Source organism: Ochotona princeps, chromosome 29 (assembly GCF_030435755.1).
Source record: "Ochotona princeps isolate mOchPri1 chromosome 29, mOchPri1.hap1, whole genome shotgun sequence".
Classification (NCBI taxonomy): domain Eukaryota; kingdom Metazoa; phylum Chordata; class Mammalia; order Lagomorpha; family Ochotonidae; genus Ochotona; species Ochotona princeps.
This window is the reverse complement of record NC_080860.1, coordinates 11,233,360-11,250,549: the sequence shown is the minus strand read 5'-3', so window position 1 is coordinate 11,250,549 and position 17,190 is coordinate 11,233,360. Positions and strand designations below refer to the sequence as shown.

At 56.9% G+C, this 17,190-nt stretch overlaps 2 protein-coding genes across 2 annotated transcripts in view; one reads left to right on the top strand and one right to left on the bottom strand.

The window, feature by feature from the left end:
• The window catches only part of CMKLR1 (chemerin chemokine-like receptor 1), a 718,021-nt gene that overhangs the window by 522,905 nt on the left and 177,926 nt on the right, over positions 1–17,190 (top strand). The gene's annotated exons all lie outside the window — the stretch shown is intronic.
• On the bottom strand, positions 674–16,015 carry HNF1A (HNF1 homeobox A). The gene is made up of 10 exons (XM_004591903.3): positions 14,972–16,015; positions 9,668–9,867; positions 6,734–6,920; positions 6,119–6,369; positions 4,840–4,991; positions 4,491–4,692; positions 3,421–3,612; positions 2,823–2,944; positions 2,584–2,728; positions 674–1,115 (listed from the first exon to the last, which is right to left on the bottom strand). Exons 1-10 carry the CDS (start codon positions 15,271–15,273, stop codon positions 988–990), a joined length of 1,881 nt encoding a protein of 626 aa, XP_004591960.1. The 5' UTR covers positions 15,274–16,015; the 3' UTR covers positions 674–987.

Here is a 17,190-nt window from a genome sequence, read left to right as displayed (position 1 = left end):
GCCCCCTCCGCCATCCAGGGAAGACCCTCCCTGCCCTTGGCAGCAGGCCCACAGAAGTGAGTCCATGCGTGTTCCGGCCCCCATGCACCTGCTGTGTCCCTCCTGGAGCCATTCAGGACCTCAGCCTTGAGCCTGTGGCCCAGGCACTAGCCCAGCCAGCTTGCAGCTCTGAGCATCGCTCCTGTACATGGCTGTCACCGCTGTCTTGCCCCTGGGCCGCTTAGTTCTCTGCTGGCCACACTTTGCTGCCCCAGGTTGTGGTCTTGGCTTCTGCAGGAGCAAGGACAGCTTCTGGCCCATGACGTGGGCTTCCCGGGCCACACGCTAGGCTAGCACTTGTAGACCTGATGCTCGGGAGAATGAACGTCTGGAGGGCTTGCAGGTGCTGGGGCCTAGGAGAGAGCTTGAGAGAGGCTGGGAGAACCCTGCTTGCTGCTCTGTTAGCCTGAGTTGCTGCACAGTTGCCGCTCGGGCGAAATACGTCTGTGAGCCTGTGACAGCAGTGGCTACAGATGGGGCCAGGGTGGCGTGGAGTGGCCTGGTAGGTTGCACGGTGACAGGATGCAGCCACGATGACCTGGTGCCTCGGAGCTCAGCAGGTCGCAGCTGCCTGGGTTTGTGTCCTGAGAAGGGGACAGGGTGTGGGGGGTGGCGGTCCAGAGCCCCAGGTAGTCCCCTTGTGATCCAGGTAGCACAGTGGTATCACGGAGGCGGTGACAGCAGCTCCGCCTCGTGCCAGGAAATGAGCTCAGCTCCCAGTAGCCCCCTCAGGTTCAGCTGAAGCAGCTGTCGGGTTGGGGTGCCTCTGGGCCTTCCTGTGGGATGGATGGCTGAGGAGCAGGGTGGGACCAAGGCCCAGGTTCCCGGAGCAGCAGAAGGGTTACAGGTTCAGAGGTCCCTGCAAGCCATGCGGGCTGCAGCCTTTGTAAGGGCCCTAAGCAGGCAGTGCTGTCCCAGGGCTCAGCCTCTGGGTGGCAGTTGTCATGGTTACTGGGAGGAGGAAGCCATCTGCGTGGAGATGAAGGTCTCTATGACGCCATGGTTGGAGGGCAGCAGGTGGCTGTGGCCGTTGGTGGAGTCAGAACTCTGGTATAGCACCAGGCTGCTGGAGGACACTGCAGAGGGAGAGGAGGCTGTGGGCTCCACCAGGCACACTCGGTGTTCCCTGCCTGCCTGCAGGGTGGCAAACAGGGCCACATTCCAAAGCCAGTGGATATCAGGAACTGTAAGGCCATACCTCTACCCTCTAGTCTTCAAGGGGGACCCCCCCAAAAGCCAGGCCCTGGGCTGCCCCAGAAGAAGGCCTGTGGTGTGGTGTGCCTTGTACATCAGCTGGGCTGAACCCAACCCAGATCTTGCAGGTTCGAGTTACTCACAAGGTGTTCTGCAGATACAGTGAGCTCTTGCTGTTGGCTCCTGTCCTCTCTGTCCTTCCTGTTTATTTAAGCTAGTAGTTCGTGTCTGCTGGTTCACTCCCTCCAAATGCCCACAGTGACTGGAAACTCAGTCCAGGTCTCCCATGGGAGTGACAGGGACCCAAGGGGGACTTCCCTGGCAGGAAGCTGGACTCGGAAGCAGAAGCAGCCATTAGAACGGTCGGATGTGAGCACAGGGGTTTGAGTTGCCAGGCTGGGTGCCTGCCCCAAGAAGGAGGTGACAACAGATGGTGGGGGTCGGCCTTCCCCAAGCAGGTGAGGGCCTTAAGAGCAAACACCAATGCTTGCTAAGGATGAAGGAATTGTGCCTGAGCTCCCTGCTGCCGGGCCCCCCAGGCCCTGCCAGCCTGCCCTCCAGCCGCGTGCTGGCCGGTCCTCATGAGAGCCAGGCCCTGTGGTTTATGTCTGCCAGCACAGCCCATGAGTGCCAAGTTTCTGAAGAACCCTGACTGGTAGAAGTTAAGAGAATGGGTTTCCAGGTTGGACCTGGGTTCAATCCTGGCTCTTCCCCCTAGTGGCTATGGGAACCAAGGCAGACCTCCCACCCCACCCCCCCAGTAAAGCATGAAGCTCGTGCAGGGAGAACCCTCAGCTACCACTACAGCCACCAGGGCTGGCGAGGGGACCCTGAGGCCTCCCAGAGAACAAGTGACCTAAGGTCAGTTTGCAGTGGTCGCCCCGGCCTGCAGGCCCAGCAACAGCACAAAAGTACCTGTTCTCTACCCCCACCTCGCAGTTTGCAAGCTTAGGGCCCCTAGTATCCCCCAGGGTGTGGACAGGAGTGGGTTGAGTAGAGTGTGGTGTGCTGGAAGCCCACACCCCAGTGCTTTGGGGGAGTTTCTCCTGATGTCAGTGGCAACTCGGACAGAGTGTCAAACACTGGGGGCAGAGCCGAACCCAGGAGCCGCAGTCCCTGTGGGCCACGATGAGCCCCATTTGCCTTCCCACCTTTTCTCCCCCTGCTGCCTCTTTGCATTGCTGCATCGTTTTCCTCACTCTAGTCAGTGAGCAGCTCCTGCGAGACAGGCTGCACCCACTCAGCCGGGCGCACTTCCTCGCCCTACCCTGTTGCTCATGCATACCTGCTGCTTACCCACTGCCCACCCCCAGGGACAGCAAAGAGGCAGGTGAGGCCAGGGCTACTCACCAGTGGGGCTGCTGCTGAGCCGGTGGGTGGGCTGCAGGTGCTGAATGCCAGCAGGGTCCTGGCTGGGAATGTGGATGGTGGCGGCCGGGGACGCCGGCGCGTGCAACCCAGACTCACTAGAGGCCTCTGTGTCAGAGGTGAAGACCTAGGGGAACAGAGCGGCTTCCAGGCATGAGCCCTCGGCATGGCGGGGACTGTGACCCGGGACCAAGGCGGGGCTGGGCAGGCGTGGGCCTTACCTGCTTGGTGGGCGTGAGGCTGGCCAGGGCACTCAGGTTGGTGGTATCTGTGATGAGCATGGTCTGGGGGAGTAGCCCCGTGTGGGTGTACTGGGCCACCTCAGGCTTGTGGCTGTAGAGGGCTGCCCGCCCAGGAGGGCCATAGGGAGAGAAAGACACAGACATGGCACCCTGGCCCGGCCTGGAGCCCTCCACAGAGGTCTCAAAACACCAGGTGCTCAGGGGAGGGGAAGCGTGGCGCCTGTTGAATGGCCCTGCTGGGTGGGCTGTGGGAGGGTGTCCAGGGCAGGGCCTGAGTAACGAGTATGAGCCCTGTCCCCCACTACTGGGACCTGCTCAGCTGGGGCTGGAGCCTGAGCGAGGCCAAGAAGCAACTCCAACGCTTGTCACCGGGAGACGACACAAGTCTCAGGTGCACAGCTACTGCACTAGGCCCAGGAGCTATGTACTAAGCACCTGTGCATTCTAGACAGGTGCATTCTGGCACAGGTGCTGTGGGCAGGGGGTGTATGTGAGGGGCAGGGTGGCAGGACCACTGTATGCATGCTGCTGTGCCATTCGCACGTGAGACTCCATGTGGCTGCCAAGAGGCACTCACCGTGGGGACTCTGCAGCTGGGCCATGGTGGCCATGAAGGGACTCTGGGCCACGTGGCTCTGCACCGGCGGCATGAGCGGCTGCTGGTAGGAAGGGTGCAGCGGCTGGGAGAACTGTACCGGCTGCAGGGTGGTCAGGCTGCTGCCCATGCTGTTGATGACCGGCACACTCTGCGCCTGTGTGGAGGCTAGGCCTGCAGCAAGACAGCCGGGAGTCAGCTGGGTCTCCCAGCCGCCCCATTGGCAGGCACCACCCCAACCCTGCCAGAGCCCAGGGGTTGGCAGAAGGGGGCAGAACAATCCAAAAACAGCCCAGCACTGGTCAGTCAGTGGCACTGGCCAGTCACACCGCTTCACTGAACCTGTAGCTCCTCCCCAGGCTGGCCAGGAGGCGTGGCCAGTGACTGACTACATTCAAGGTGGTCAAACTGGGTTCCCTGGAACTTCACACTGTTCCTTTCTCTTGGTAGCTCCCTATCTGTGTTTAACACTGAGCAATAGGATACATTCACACGGCATTTTCTGGGTTTAAAAACAGACCAAGAAAGCACAAATGTTCATGCCTTGCTCTGTTTCCTGCAGACTTTTTCACTCTCCCCCTCATTCTGGGCTCCATATGCATTCGGTCCTCTATTCCCTGGGCCCTGCACCTGCAGCTTCCACCAACTGCAGATGGAAACTTCAGGGAAAAAAAAAAAACTTGCATCTGTACTGAGCATGAGCAAGCTTTTGTGTTGCCATTATTCCTGAACCAGGAAGCCTTAAGCCAGTTACTTAGCACTGCTGCTGGATCAGAGCCTGTTTAAAGTATACAGCAGGATGCAGGTGGCATCTATGACTCTCCATCCTGTGGGAGGCCTGGAACCCCACCCCCTTCACATATCCTGAGGAGTCAGCCAGGATTCCTGTGTGTGCTTGTTGCCTGCGCACTCACTTGGCTCTCCTTTCAAGATGTGACTTAGTGCAAGCCCCAGAGCAGGGGCTCTGAATGTGTGATTGAAGCCCAGTGGCTTCCCCTGGCTCCTGGCTTGGCAAGAGCTGTCCGCCCCCTCCCCAGTGCCCCACTGCTTACCAATGACCAGGGTGGAGGCACCCGTGTTGGTGAACGTGGGGCCTAGGGAGGCAGGCTCCCCGGGCCCTATGGTCATGACCCCGGGCAGGGAAGCCATGATGAGGTTCTGGGGCTGCTGGCCGAGGCTTGGGGACGTCTGCTCCAGGCTGTGCAATGCTGTCAGGGTGCTGACAGGGGGTAGGGGGCCCCCGGCTGCTGAGACCTGTGAGCGGAAGCCAGCCTGAATCAGGGCAGCCCCCACACAGCCTTTCTGGAGGATGCTTTAGGACACTTCCCCCCGCCCCCCACCAACTCCCCAGCCAAGGAAAACAGAGGGGAAGTCTCTCCCTACAGGTAAGCACCAACTCACCAGCTTAGCTTCGGTGCTCAGCAGGCTGTGGCTGGGCTCCAGGCCTGTGGGGGACACTTGGTGCAGGGGTGTAGACACTGTCACCAGGGGCGCCCCACTGCTGGAAGGAACCTCTGCAGCCTCACTAGTTGCAGGCTGTCCGTAGCGCACGCCTGGGGAGCAGAGAGCAGGGGCAGGACTCAGCACCCTCCTTTCCCCCCATCACCCACCGCACTCCAAGCCTCTTGGGTCTGCTCAGGCCACCTGCCCCATGCCCTCATGCAGCCATGAAGCTTTGCTTGGGCACCCAGCTTGTGTCAAGCCCTGTGCTGGCTGCTGCCAACTCCTGGAAGACAAGTGCTGTCGGTACTTCATGAAGACAATGGAACCGGACCAAAGCGAAGCTCATGAAACAAAGAGATGAACCGAGTGGAATCGGCTGAGCTGGAATGAGTTGAATTGAACAGACTCTGCATGAAATGAATCGAGCTTGATTGAGTTGAGCTGGATTACATTGAATTAGATTCAATTGAACTGAGCTATGCAAAATTAACTAAATTTTTATTGAATTACATGTAGTTAAGCTGAATGGGTTGAATGGGAATGGGTTTGATTCAACTGTACCAGACTGAAATGAAATAAATGGAATTATAATGAGTTGAACATAAATGAATTGATGTGATCTGAAATGAATGAATTGAATTGAAATAACCCATATGAAGTTAGAGTGAATTTAATGAAATGGAGTAGAGTGGATTGAAGGCTGTAGAACAGCATGCAGTTGGGTGGAGTAGAATGGAGTGAACAGTGCAGATACAGAGGCATGGTTGAGTAAAAAGGACAGAGTGGTGTGACTAGAATGGACAGATGGACTGCAGCGCAATGGAAGAGATGGAGCGATTGGGTCTCCGATGGAGTTAGGGGCCATGGATGAAGCGGGGGTGAGTGGTGTGAAGATGACAGGATAGAATGGAATGAAGTGAGGTGACAGAGAAGTGGATGGAGTGGGGTGATGAGTAGATTTAAAGAGTGGAGTAGGTAGAGAGGTTTGATAAAAGAGAGTTGATGGAGTGAAACACATGGAAGAAAGTGAACAAATGCATATGGAGAAGGGAGGAAGGGTGGATGGAGTGGGTGGGCTAGAGAGGAGAGCAGAGTGGATGGAATGACTGGTGAAGTAAGATGGAGCCGACAGGAACAGAGAGTGGACGGAAACCAAACACAAGTGCTACGGGGTCTAGGGCAGACCTCCGCAGCTCTCCCACCCTCTACCCAAGCCAACTGCCCACACCACACTCACCGTGGACCTTGCTGGGGGAGAGTGCGGGTGGGGGCAGGCCCGGGGAGCTGTGGGCAGGCAGTGCTGGCCCCGGCCCAGGCCCTGGCCCTGGCGGTGGCGGCCCACTGTACGTGTCCATGGCCAGTTTATGCCGAAAAGCTTCTTCTTTGCGCCGGTTGGCAAACCAGTTGTAGACCCGTACCTCTGTGACAAGGTTGGAGCCCAGGCCCTGGGCCTGCGAGGGCGACACCCCCCTCTGGATGCACTCCGCCCTGCAGAGACCACCACTGATGAGCCTCCAAGCCAGACTCAGGGAGCTGCCCCTGGGGTTGGGAGGGACCCAAGGTGGTTTCAAGCTGGCACATCTAGGCTCCAATGTCAGCTCTGCTGACCTTAGTGGACAAGTGTCTTGGCCTCTCTGACCACCTCAGTCTATCCATTCAGAAAGTGGGCGGACCAGCCATAGGGCTGTAGAGGGGATGACCTGAAATAAGCAGCCACTGAAGGGTTGCTGGGATGGGTGTGGGATGCCAGGGATGGATAGCAGCTGAGCCCTCTCAACTCCCTGGACCAGACAGGTGCTCCCAAGGCCCTTTGTTTCTCTCCCCAGCCCTGCACCAGCCCAGTCCTGCCCACCTGTTACACTCCTCCACCAGTGTCTCCCGCTCCTCCTTGCTGGGGTTCTTCTGCCGTTCGTAGGCCTGGAACAGAATCTGCTGCGATGCAGGACCCCACTTGAAACGGTTCCTCCGCCCCTTCTTGGTGGGCAGCTCATCACCCGTGGGCTCCTCAATCAGCCCTCCCTGCCCTGCGTGGGTGAACTCTGGAGGCACAGTAAGCCATTAGGGAGGGTGGGGGGCACCAGCCGCGCCCTTTTCCCCATATCAGCACCCCTGACCAGGCCCTGCCTTCTTCACCTTCCCAGGTGTTGCTGCGAGGAGTTTGGAACCGAAACTCAGATCCAGTACTAACATTGCCACTACCTGTCTTAACCTGTGACTAAGACAGACATCACCAATCAACACCTGCACAATTTCTCCCAAGCCAGGATGGGATGGCTGAATCCTTCTCCATGCAAGGCTGTGGGTAAGTGTTAGCATTTGTTCAGATCGGCAGCCTAGCTGTCCCCACTTCACAGCCAAGGAAGCTGAGGTTTGGGGAGGTTCACCTGCTTTTCCAGGGTCTCACAGAAGAGCAGAAACGAGAGCCACCTTCTCAGGACATTGAGAGCCGTCATCAACCTCCCAGACTCAGAAATCAGGGTTCAAATGCAAGAGTGAGCCCTCTCCAGCTCTTCACGCTTTCTTTTTGGAAACTTGTGTCTCAGACTGTCCCTAAGCAGGCCACTAAAGAAGTGGGACAAGGAGGGGAGGGAGATGGCTTCTGCCATCTGAATGCCAGAAGCCAGGGTGGACACAAGTATCCCAGGGAGAAGTTTCTAGAAGCCCAGATGGCCCAGATTCCAATACTCCCAGCATCCATGGCATTAGGACCCACCCACTGGGACCCCCGATTGGCCGTGTGCCTTTTGCCTAACCTCCCCCCTGGCTCAGAGTGGTCCTGAGCCAGCAGGGGTCTGGACCCAAGACATTAGAAATTGGTCCCTAAACCTCCAATAACTTTAAAAATCAGATTACGGGCCTGATTTGATTTTTTTTTTTTATAGTAACCTAGTAGCTGAAGTCCTTGCCTTGCAACTGTTGGGATCCCATATAGGCACTGGTTCATATCCCAACTGCTCCACTTTCCTTCCAGCTCCCTGCTTGTGGCTTGGGAAAATAGTCAAGCATGGCCAAAGCCTTGGAACCCTGCACCCCCATGGGAGACCCGGAAGAAGCTCTTAGCTTTGGATTGTTTCAGGTCTGGCTGTTGCAGCCACTTGGGGAGTGAACCAGTAAATGGAAGATCTTTCTTTCTCCTTCTCTCTGTAAATCTGACTTTCCAATTAAAAAGTAATATTAATAAAAAATAAATCTTAAAAATGAAAAATCAGGGCCTGGTGCGGTGGCCTAGCAGCTGAAGAAGTCCTCACCTTGAACACGCCAGGATCCCATATGGATGCCAGTTCTGATTCTGGCAGCTCCACTTCCCATCCAGCTCCCTGCTTGTGGCCTGGAAAAGCAGTCGAGGACAGCCCAAAGCCTTAGGACCCTGCGGGAGACCTGGAAGAAGTTCCTGGTTCCTGGCTCTGGATTGGCGCAGCACTGCCTTTGGGGTCACTTGGGGAGTGGATCATCGGATGGAAGATCTTCCTCTCTGTCTCTCCTCCTCTCTGTATATCTGACTTTGCAATAAAAATTAAAAATAAATTTTAAAAAATGAAAAATCAAATTGCCCAGCTAAGGCCATCAATAACCAGGCCAACCCAAGAAGCTTGGTCAACAAGGAAAGCTTACAGGGCTATGGTAACTCATGTGTCGTGTCCACACCAGGTGGAGCCCTGGGGCAGAGAATGTTCGTTCATGAGCAGGTGAGGACACGTGAATGAAGTCAGGAGCTTCTTCTGGATTTCCCACATTGATACAGGGGCCAAAGCACGTGCACCCTCCTCCACTGCTTTTCCAGACCATTAGCAGAGAGCTGGACCAACCAGAAGTCGAGCAACCAGGACTTGAAAAGGCATCCCTATGGGATGCCAGCACAGTAGCTGGAAGCTTAACTTGCTATGCCATGGTTCCATCTCATATCAAAGATTTGGAAAAACGTTCCTGGCTGTCTGACCCAGCATTCCACCCTGGAGATGTCTCCTGCAGACACATTGATGTGAGCAGAGACTAATAAGATTGCCCTTTGCAGCACATGCCTGTAATAACAGACTAAAAAAACTCCAGAAGTTCATTGGTAGGTAGTCAGTTAAATCAATAATGGTACCTCCAGTAAGAGTCGAGGTCCCTAAAGAGACTTAAGATCAGACTCTTGGTGCTGATAGAAAATAAAATGCATGATGGGGCGGGTATTTAACGCAGCACTTAAGACACTGTGTGGGACCTCCACATCCTGTGTCACAGTGCTTGGGTTCTGGTCCCAGTTCCTGTGTTCATCCCAGCTTCCTCATGCACAGCCCGGGAGGTAGCAGGTGATGGCTCCCGTCACTGGGTCTCTGCCGCCCACTTGGGAGACCTGGAATGAGTGTCCTATTCCTGGCTTTGACCTGACTCAGCCCTGGATATTGTGGGCATTTTGGAAGTGAAACACTAGAAGGCTCTCTCTCTCTCTCTCTCTCTCTCTCTCTCTCTCTCACTTTCTCTCTCTCTGGATCTATATCTCTTAGCTCTCCTCTTCCTCCCATTTCCTATCTGTGGAGGTGTATTACTGGGTGGACATATGAATGCATGGGTGGGTGGGTGAATGTATGTATGTATGGACAGATGGACAAGTGGATGGATGGATGGATGGATGGATGGACAGATAGACAAATGGATGGATGGAGCACTAGGATGGATGGATGGATGGACAAATGGATGGGTGGAGCACTAAGATGGATGAAGTGGAGAAGCCTCCTGCTCCATCTTCTGAGTGGGGCACATTCTGGGTCCTGCCAGGGGAGACACAGCTGGAGCAGTTACTTACGCTGGGCCACCTCTCGCTGCTTGCGGACGTACCAGGTGTACAGAGCCGCTCGCTTCTGTGTCTTCATAGGGGTGCCCTTGTTGAGGTGCTGGGACAGGTGGGACTGGTTGAGGCCGGTGGTGTCGACCACCTCCCGCTGCGGGATGTTGTGCTGCTGCAGGTAGGACTTGACCATCTTGGCCACGCGCCATGGGTCCTCCCTGGGCGGAAGGTAAGAACAGTGTTTGCTCAGCAGGGGGTGTCAGTGGACCCTGTTAGCCCTGCAGGTGGGGTTGGGGCTCTGGGTGCTGGAGCCCTTGCCAGCCCCCTGGAGCTAAAGATTATGAAAGCAAGCTATCATGGAACCTACCCTTGGCCTTAGAGACAGGGAGATGTTGTCACTCATGTCACTCAGGGACTCAGGGACATGGAGACAGAGACCTGGGGACAGAGACTTGAGAGGTGCATGGACACACAGAGCCGGACTCCCTGCTGATGCTCACAGGCCAAGTCAGGGTGGGATGTGGGTCCTCCCCTTTGGGGCTTCTTTAAAGTATTCCCCTTGTCCTACCTGGCTGTATTAGCCACTGTAAGGGACTGGGAGTAGACACCTGTAGGCAGGAACTGTCTAGTTCCCAGCATCCAAGGTGGGCCTCCTGACCTCAAGTGGACCATTGGCGTATATGTGAATGAGTGAGTGGGTGTACACGAGGCATGGGTGGGTGAACAGCTGGGCAGATGGGCAGGTGTGTAGATGGCCAATGGATGGATCAACAGCAGATGGCTGGGGACAAGGTGAGGGGACTGTGTCTTGCATATGAAGTACTTTTAGGGAAGGACCCACATCTCTGCATGCAGGGTTCCTTTTGCATGCACAGGGACTGGGTCCCAATGCCACCTACAGATACCACTCAGTGGATGGCAGACCCCTTGCAATCAATGGCTTAGTGTGTGTGTGTAACCTGTAGATGTGGTCCTGAATACTTCCAGTCACCTGACTGGCAGACACCTGCTGATACCTGGCACCTCCTGTGATATCAACATCCTGCAAATTGTTGTGATGCTGTTCTCTGTAGGGGACAATGCAGGTGCAATTGTTTAGCTGTAGTCGACTGCATCCCACAGGATTCAAATCCTGACTCGCACAGGCCCAGCAGACAATGCTTAAATGCAAGCTGGAAGCCCCGACACCCAGCCTTCAGCATCCCAGAGGTCACCCATTTCTGACTGCCCTGCCAACGCCCGTCCCAGGCATGAAGGCATGGAGCCCTCTGTGTGCCAGCACCAACTTTCTGGCTCCTTTTTCCTGTCTCATCAGCCATTTCCAGAAAGTCAAGGATGGGGAGAAGGTGGGAACAGGTGCCTTTCAGTGGGTCAGCAGTGGAGATAGCTGGGTCCCCGGCATGTATAATTGAAAGCCTGTTTCCTGCAGGTCCACTCTTGTCTGGACCCTGTGCTGGGGGACATTTAAATCCTAAAGGAACCATAGGAACTAGGTGTCACTCCCACACCCACTTCACAGATGACAAAATGGAGGCTCCCAAAGGTGACAGTGCTTGCCCAAGGTGGCACCCACCCTGAATCCTGTCCCTGGCTTCTGGATTTCAGGGGATCTGAGGGCCCTGGCTCCCCCACCCCTCCTCTTCTATGGGTGCAAATGAGCCAGGAGGGAAGGGCAGTACAAAGTCCAGCCTGGCGCCTCTCCAGGCAAACACACTTATCTGATGGCAGAGCGGCTGCCCAGCCGCCTCCCTCCTCCCCACTTCCGCCACCACCCTCTGGGCTGCCTGTTCCAGCAGGGCCTCCAGGCTCAGACTGAAGATCCCCCATCTGCCGCTGTCCATCTCGTTCATTCTCTCTCTCTCCCTCTCTGTCTCTTTCTTTCTCTCTCTTCCTTTGCCTTCTCCCGCCTCCAAGAACCCAACTCCTTTTGCAGGTCGGCTTCCCCAGCTCAGAACTAGGGCCAGGTCTCCAGTGTCCCCTACTGTCACAGTTGGTGCCCCAGCCCCTGTAGGTGTGCGCCCAGGTCACATCTGCTCTGTAACCCAGGGCAAACTCATGCCAACCCCTCCCCTGCCACCGGTCCCTGGGAGGATGGTATGGGGTTCACACAAGGTCAGAGAGCTTTGAGTAGGGCCTGGTATGCCATGGGGGTTCAGTTCCCATCACCATCACTGTTATCATTGACTATGCAGTCCTGGCGATCCCTGACTCCCTGCAAAGCCAGAGGTGAAGCTCTGCCTGTATTTCCTCCCCTCACCTACTCAAAGGTCAACCTCATGTCCAAGGCTTTGGGCCTTTTGGTCTGTGGCTGCTTGGTTCTCAGGACACCCAAGGTTGTGCAGCTGGGATGCCCAGCCTGGGAGTAGCCAAATTCTCATTGTGAACATTTAGATCCAAGCTTGGACGCCAGCTCTGCCCACTCAGCATCCAAATAGCCTCAGGAAACTGCCCAACCTCCACCTGCCTCAGTTTCCTCAGCTGTGAAATGGGCCTACGATGTTTCACATGTCTGAGGCAGTCCTTCTGTTGAGCTCACAGTCAAGGTGAACAGCAAGAGCAAGGTCAGGAAGGGGCCAGGCACACCTGCCACATGCAGACATGGAGCCTCTACTCTGTGTACAGTGTGGGGTAGGAGGACTCAGGCCCAAGTTCTAGACTGGCTTCCTGCTTTGAAAGTCACCTTGGGCATTGAACGTGCCTCTCAATTACCCCTCTAAAACAAGAGCATGGATTGTGCATTCTCCCCCGCCCCCAGCCTCCTACTGGACCCGGTGGGATACATTGTCAACTCCATCTTGTGGAGTGGGCAGGACTAGGAGTTGAGCCCAGGCGGGGGGGGGGGGGGGGGGGCGCTTTTCTGTCCTGCCCTGGTTACCATCTTGCTGGGTCCAGTGTCCCTTGCTGAAAGGGCCAGAGAGCTCCATGGCTGAGTCCTAAGTTGCCTAGTGCCAGGAAGGAGCTGGGAGGACACGCAAGGAGGAACCCTGGCTCTCGGTCACTCCTTGGGGCCACGCCTCAGTCTCCTGGGCCCCGGCCAGCTGGAGAAGCGCAGCCACCTGTGTGTTCATCCTTGTACGCCAGCCCCTGTTAGGAGCGTGAGGCCTGGTGCTGGGGGAGCACGCTGTTCTGTTCTCTCTGGCCCTGGTAGAACACGACCTGGTGCAGTTCCATTAGGAACTGAAGCGAGTGCTGCCCGCGGCGGGGTGGCAGGGAGGAAGACGGGGTGGAGACAAGGTGCGGGAGGAGACCCTGCCCTCGGGGAGACACAGAAAAAGAAGGCCCAGAGGAGAAGGAGGGAGACACGCAAGGAAAAGTCAGAGTTAGACCAGAAGCACAGAGCCAGAATAGGGAGTCGGGATTCTATTTGTTGTCTAGGTAGGGAAACTGAGGCAGGAGGAGGTGAAAGAGATTTGTCAGGAGCCCAAGGGTGAGGCCTGGGGAAAGAAATCAGGCTTCCGTTGTGGCCTCCAACAATCCCGGGGAGGCCTGGGATCTGGGACCCCCGACCCGGCCTCTTCCCAAGGAAGCAGCTCCCAGAGGGATTCAGGAAGCCGTTTCTCCCTGCCGGCTCCAGCTTCGACATCCCCTAGGCCCAGGCCTTCCAAGGGGTCTCCCAGGCTTCTGGGGGCTCCAGGCGGCAGCCTCCCCCTTTTTATCCCGTGGGGTGTTTTCAGATCCCTTTGTTACTTGAACAATAAGTAACCCAGGTAGTTAGTTATAAACCCTGCGGGAACAGGATCTGGTTGATAATTTATAGCAACATCTCAAATTTAAATGGAAAGTAAACAGCACGCTGTTAGCATTCAGGAAAACCCGCATACTGCTTGGGAGGGGAGCCGGCAGCCTCACTCTCTCTCCGGGGCCCCTTCTTCCCCTCAGTCCTCCTTGGCTCTCCTCTCCATCACACCTGTCTCTTGGGCCCTGTCTCCCCCTCTCTCCCTCAGTGTCTAGGCCCTGCTGGTCCTCAGGGAGCACTTTGACCTGTGCTCCCGTCCCGGCTCTGTGGATCAAGCCTTCCCCTCCAGCCCCACCGCCCCACTGCAGGGGGCTGCTAAGCCAGAGGCCACAACCAGCCAGGTAAGAAAGACCCCGGGCACCCCCTGCCCCACTACCACCCTCTTGTCCCAAAGCCCCCTGGTCCTGTCTGGGGCTCCGAACAAGCAGGCCGAGCTCCACCCCACACCAGACGCCCTCGCCCCGGGTCTGGCAATGCCTGGCTCTTTGTCCCTCCCCTGTCTGCAGCGCGGGAGCCCTTTGCCCTCATCTTGCTGCCAAGTCAGGGGGCCCTGATGCTCCCCTCCCCCTCTTCCCAGGCCCCCAGGAGGCTCCCGGAGGCCTCTGGGAAGGCTGGGATCCACCTTCCCCTCCACCCCTAGCCCAGCAGGGATCAGGACCTTGGACAGAAAAGACAAGGCCTCTGACACCCCCTCCCCTCCCCCACCAGCCCCAGGCCCCCTCGTGACTGACAACCCCTCCCAGGGTAGGTTCCAGTGAGCTCAGTCAAGCTCCTTCCAGCCTCCGCGCCTCAGTTTCCCCACCTGGGAGCAGCCTCTTGGATTACTTCCACCAGGGTCCATCTCAACACTGGGAGAAGTAATCCCTAACCCCCGACCCCGTAGTGCCACCACAAGAACCAGGAGGCCTTGGCAAAGCCCCCTTGCCACAGGCTGAATCCTGGTGGTAGGGGGGTGGTCCCTGCAACCCCTACGCCACCTTCTCCCCACCCTGTACCCCCTCCCCCATCAGATGCGAGGCTGGCTGGCCCCAGGCCTCTCTAGGCCACGTCTCTCCAAGTTAATGATCACAGCCCTTATCAGGGCCTTTTATAAATTTATAAAACAAAAGAGAAATAATAAAGTGCATGGGTAATTAGTAACCAGGTCAGCTCTGCTGAGGAGAGGGGAGGCCGCAGGTTGTGGGACCCAGCCAGTTCTCCTGGAGATGGGGAGCCAGCCAGGGGAGCCCAGACCCCAGACCCTCTCATGGTACCCGACAGCTTCCTCCGGGGCTGTGGCCTGCCAGGCAGCAGGGCAGCTCCCACCCAAGGCTGCAGCTTCTTCAGGTGAGCGTGGTGGAAAGCCCCCCGAAGCCCAGGCCCAGCCCCCCCTCCCCAGTGGGGCTTCCCTGCCTGGAGGCAGCACTCAGGCTTGCAGCCCGACCTGCGCGGGGGCTGCAGGATCTCGAAGCTCCCTGGGGTGCGGGGGGACTTGGCGCTGTACAACCCCCCTACCCCCACCCAGAGCCCTTGTGGGGTCCCTTCCTGATCTCTAGGTTGGAGGCGCCAGGGGTGCCTGTATGCAGGCGAGGGGCGGGGTAACTTACTGCAGCAGGGTCTCCACCACGGCCTTCTGGTGGGCTGCCTCCTCAGGGCTCAAGTTCTCCAGTTCCTTGAGGATGGGCGGCGTGAAGTCCTCGCCATCGTCGTCCGTCTCCTCCTCCGAGCCCCGTGTCTCACCGAGCCCATTGGGCGCCTCGGCCAGCTCCCCCTTGTCCAGGGGGGCCTCGCTAGCCACCAGGTAGGGTCCCGGCTCACCCAAGGCCTGGATCAACGCCTCTTTGCTCAGGCCCGACTCAAGCAAGGCCGCCAGGAGCTCCGTCTGCAGCTGGCTCAGCTTAGAAACCATGGCTCCTCTGCCGCCGCCACTGCCACCACCGGGCCACGCGGCCCAGGGCCACCGAGCCGGCTGCCGCCGCCTCCTCCCCCACTGCACAGGGCTGCTTGGTGCTCACCGGGCAGCAGCCACGAGCCCAGGGTTCCTGGCACCCACGCCCCCCCAAACCCCACCAGTCAAGCCTTGTGGACACCCCCACCCCCCAATCCTGGCCCCAGCGGCCAGTGAATCAGGCCCCTGCCTGCTGTTTACATTGGAGCTGGGGAAATTCTCCAAGGTTCATATTTATCCGTGTGCTTAGCGAAGGCACTGAACTTTGGACTTCAGCCCTGTGAGGTGCAGGCCTCGCAGCGGCACGGACAACCAGGAGCCGCGGCCCTCGGTGGGAGTGGGCAGGGGGGGTGGGGAGAGTGGAGGTGGGGACCTGGGGGCAGCCGGGAGCTGCTGCTGGAGCCTGGGAGCCGGCAGCGGCTGAGTGTCCCTGGGTCCATTACCCCCGCCCCAGACTTCGCAGGGGGTCAGGCCCGGGAAGGAAAGTGAAAAAGCAGGGGCGGGTGAGTGGCAGGCAGTTCTGGGTGGCTGGGCCGGCTGTCAAGGACAGAGCTAGGTCACGGCCATTGAAGGACCCTGGGCCTCCCTACGGGAATGCCCTGTACCAACTGCACCATGTTTCAGAATTGTGCGGCGTCTTGTAACGTTTGTCTGTTTTCCTGAGTCTTCCTGTCCCTGCCAGTGGCTCAGGGGAGGACATCAAAAAATCTTCAGATATGCAGCAACCTGTCCAGAGTGCCCGGTGGGATGCCGAGGGTTGGTCGGGCATTGGTCCCCAGAGCACATTGTAAGAGGGGCCTGAAACTCAGTAACCAGCATGAACAGCGTATGTGTGTGAAAGGCAGTGTTACAGAGAGATCTTCTGTCAGCTGGCTCACTCCCTAAATGGCAGCAACAGTTAGAGCTAAAGCTGATCCGAAGCCAGGAACCAGAAGCTTCCTTTCAGGTCTCCTATGTGGGGTACAGGATCCCAAGGCCTTGGGCCACCCTGTACTGCTTTCCCATGCGATAAGCATGGATCTGGATGGGAAGTGGAGCAGCCGAAAACATGAATTATTGCCCTCGTGGGATCCCAGCATTGCAGGCTGTGACTCTTAATTTTAAATACTTTTAATTAACAAGACAAGTTTTTTTATTTATTTAAAAAGTTACAAACTGTGTTCCACTTCAGCTGTTGCAGCCATTTGAGGAGTGATCCAATGGGTCAAAGATCTTTCTGCCTCTCCTTCTCTTTGTAAATCTGATTTACCTTTCTGATAAAAATAAATATCACCTGTTCCTTTTGACTTCTCTAACAGTGCCGCTAAACTTTGAAATGACTTAGGCATCAGCCTTTCTGTTGGGCAGTACTGCCCTACTGCTGACTTGTACTGATGCTGGTTGTGGTCTGCCTGCCCTGATTTTGTTTATTATTTTGGAAAATAAAGACATAGAGATAGACAGGGAGCTGTTCCACCTGCTGGTCCACTCACCCAAATGCCAACAGTCAGGGCTGGGCCAGACTAAAGCCAGGAGCCAGGAGTTTCATCCGGTACTCGCGCATCTGGTGGCAGGGACCAAAGTACTTGAGCCATCATGGCCGCCTGCTAGGGCCTGGAGCAGAGCAGGGGTCTGACCCCCTGATATGCCATTGTAGACAGCAGGCACCATTGCACCAAACACCTGGCCTGTGGATTAGGCTTTCTAGCCCTCATCTGACTTTCTTCCATGAAACAAAAACACAGCTCTCTCAGAATTACTAAGACAGCTCTTTATAAGGAACATGGGAACCCAGCCTGACTTGATTTAAGAACCCTTTAGTGGGGCTGGCTCAGTGGATCTATAGACTAATCCTCTACCCTGTGTGTCAGCATCCCGCGTGGGTGCCGGCTATGCCCT

Coding starts and splice junctions, on each gene's coding strand:
- HNF1A (XM_004591903.3), bottom strand. CDS start 15,273: ATGGTTTCTAAGCTGAGCCAGCTGCAGACGGAGCTCCTGGCGGCCTTG. Junction 6,921..9,667: donor GCAGCGAGAGGTGGCCCAGC/GTAAGTAACTGC, acceptor CTGTGCCTCCAG/AGTTCACCCACGCAGGGCAG. Junction 4,992..6,118: donor CTCCCCCAGCAAGGTCCACG/GTGAGTGTGGTG, acceptor TCTGCTCCCCAG/GCGTGCGCTACGGACAGCCT.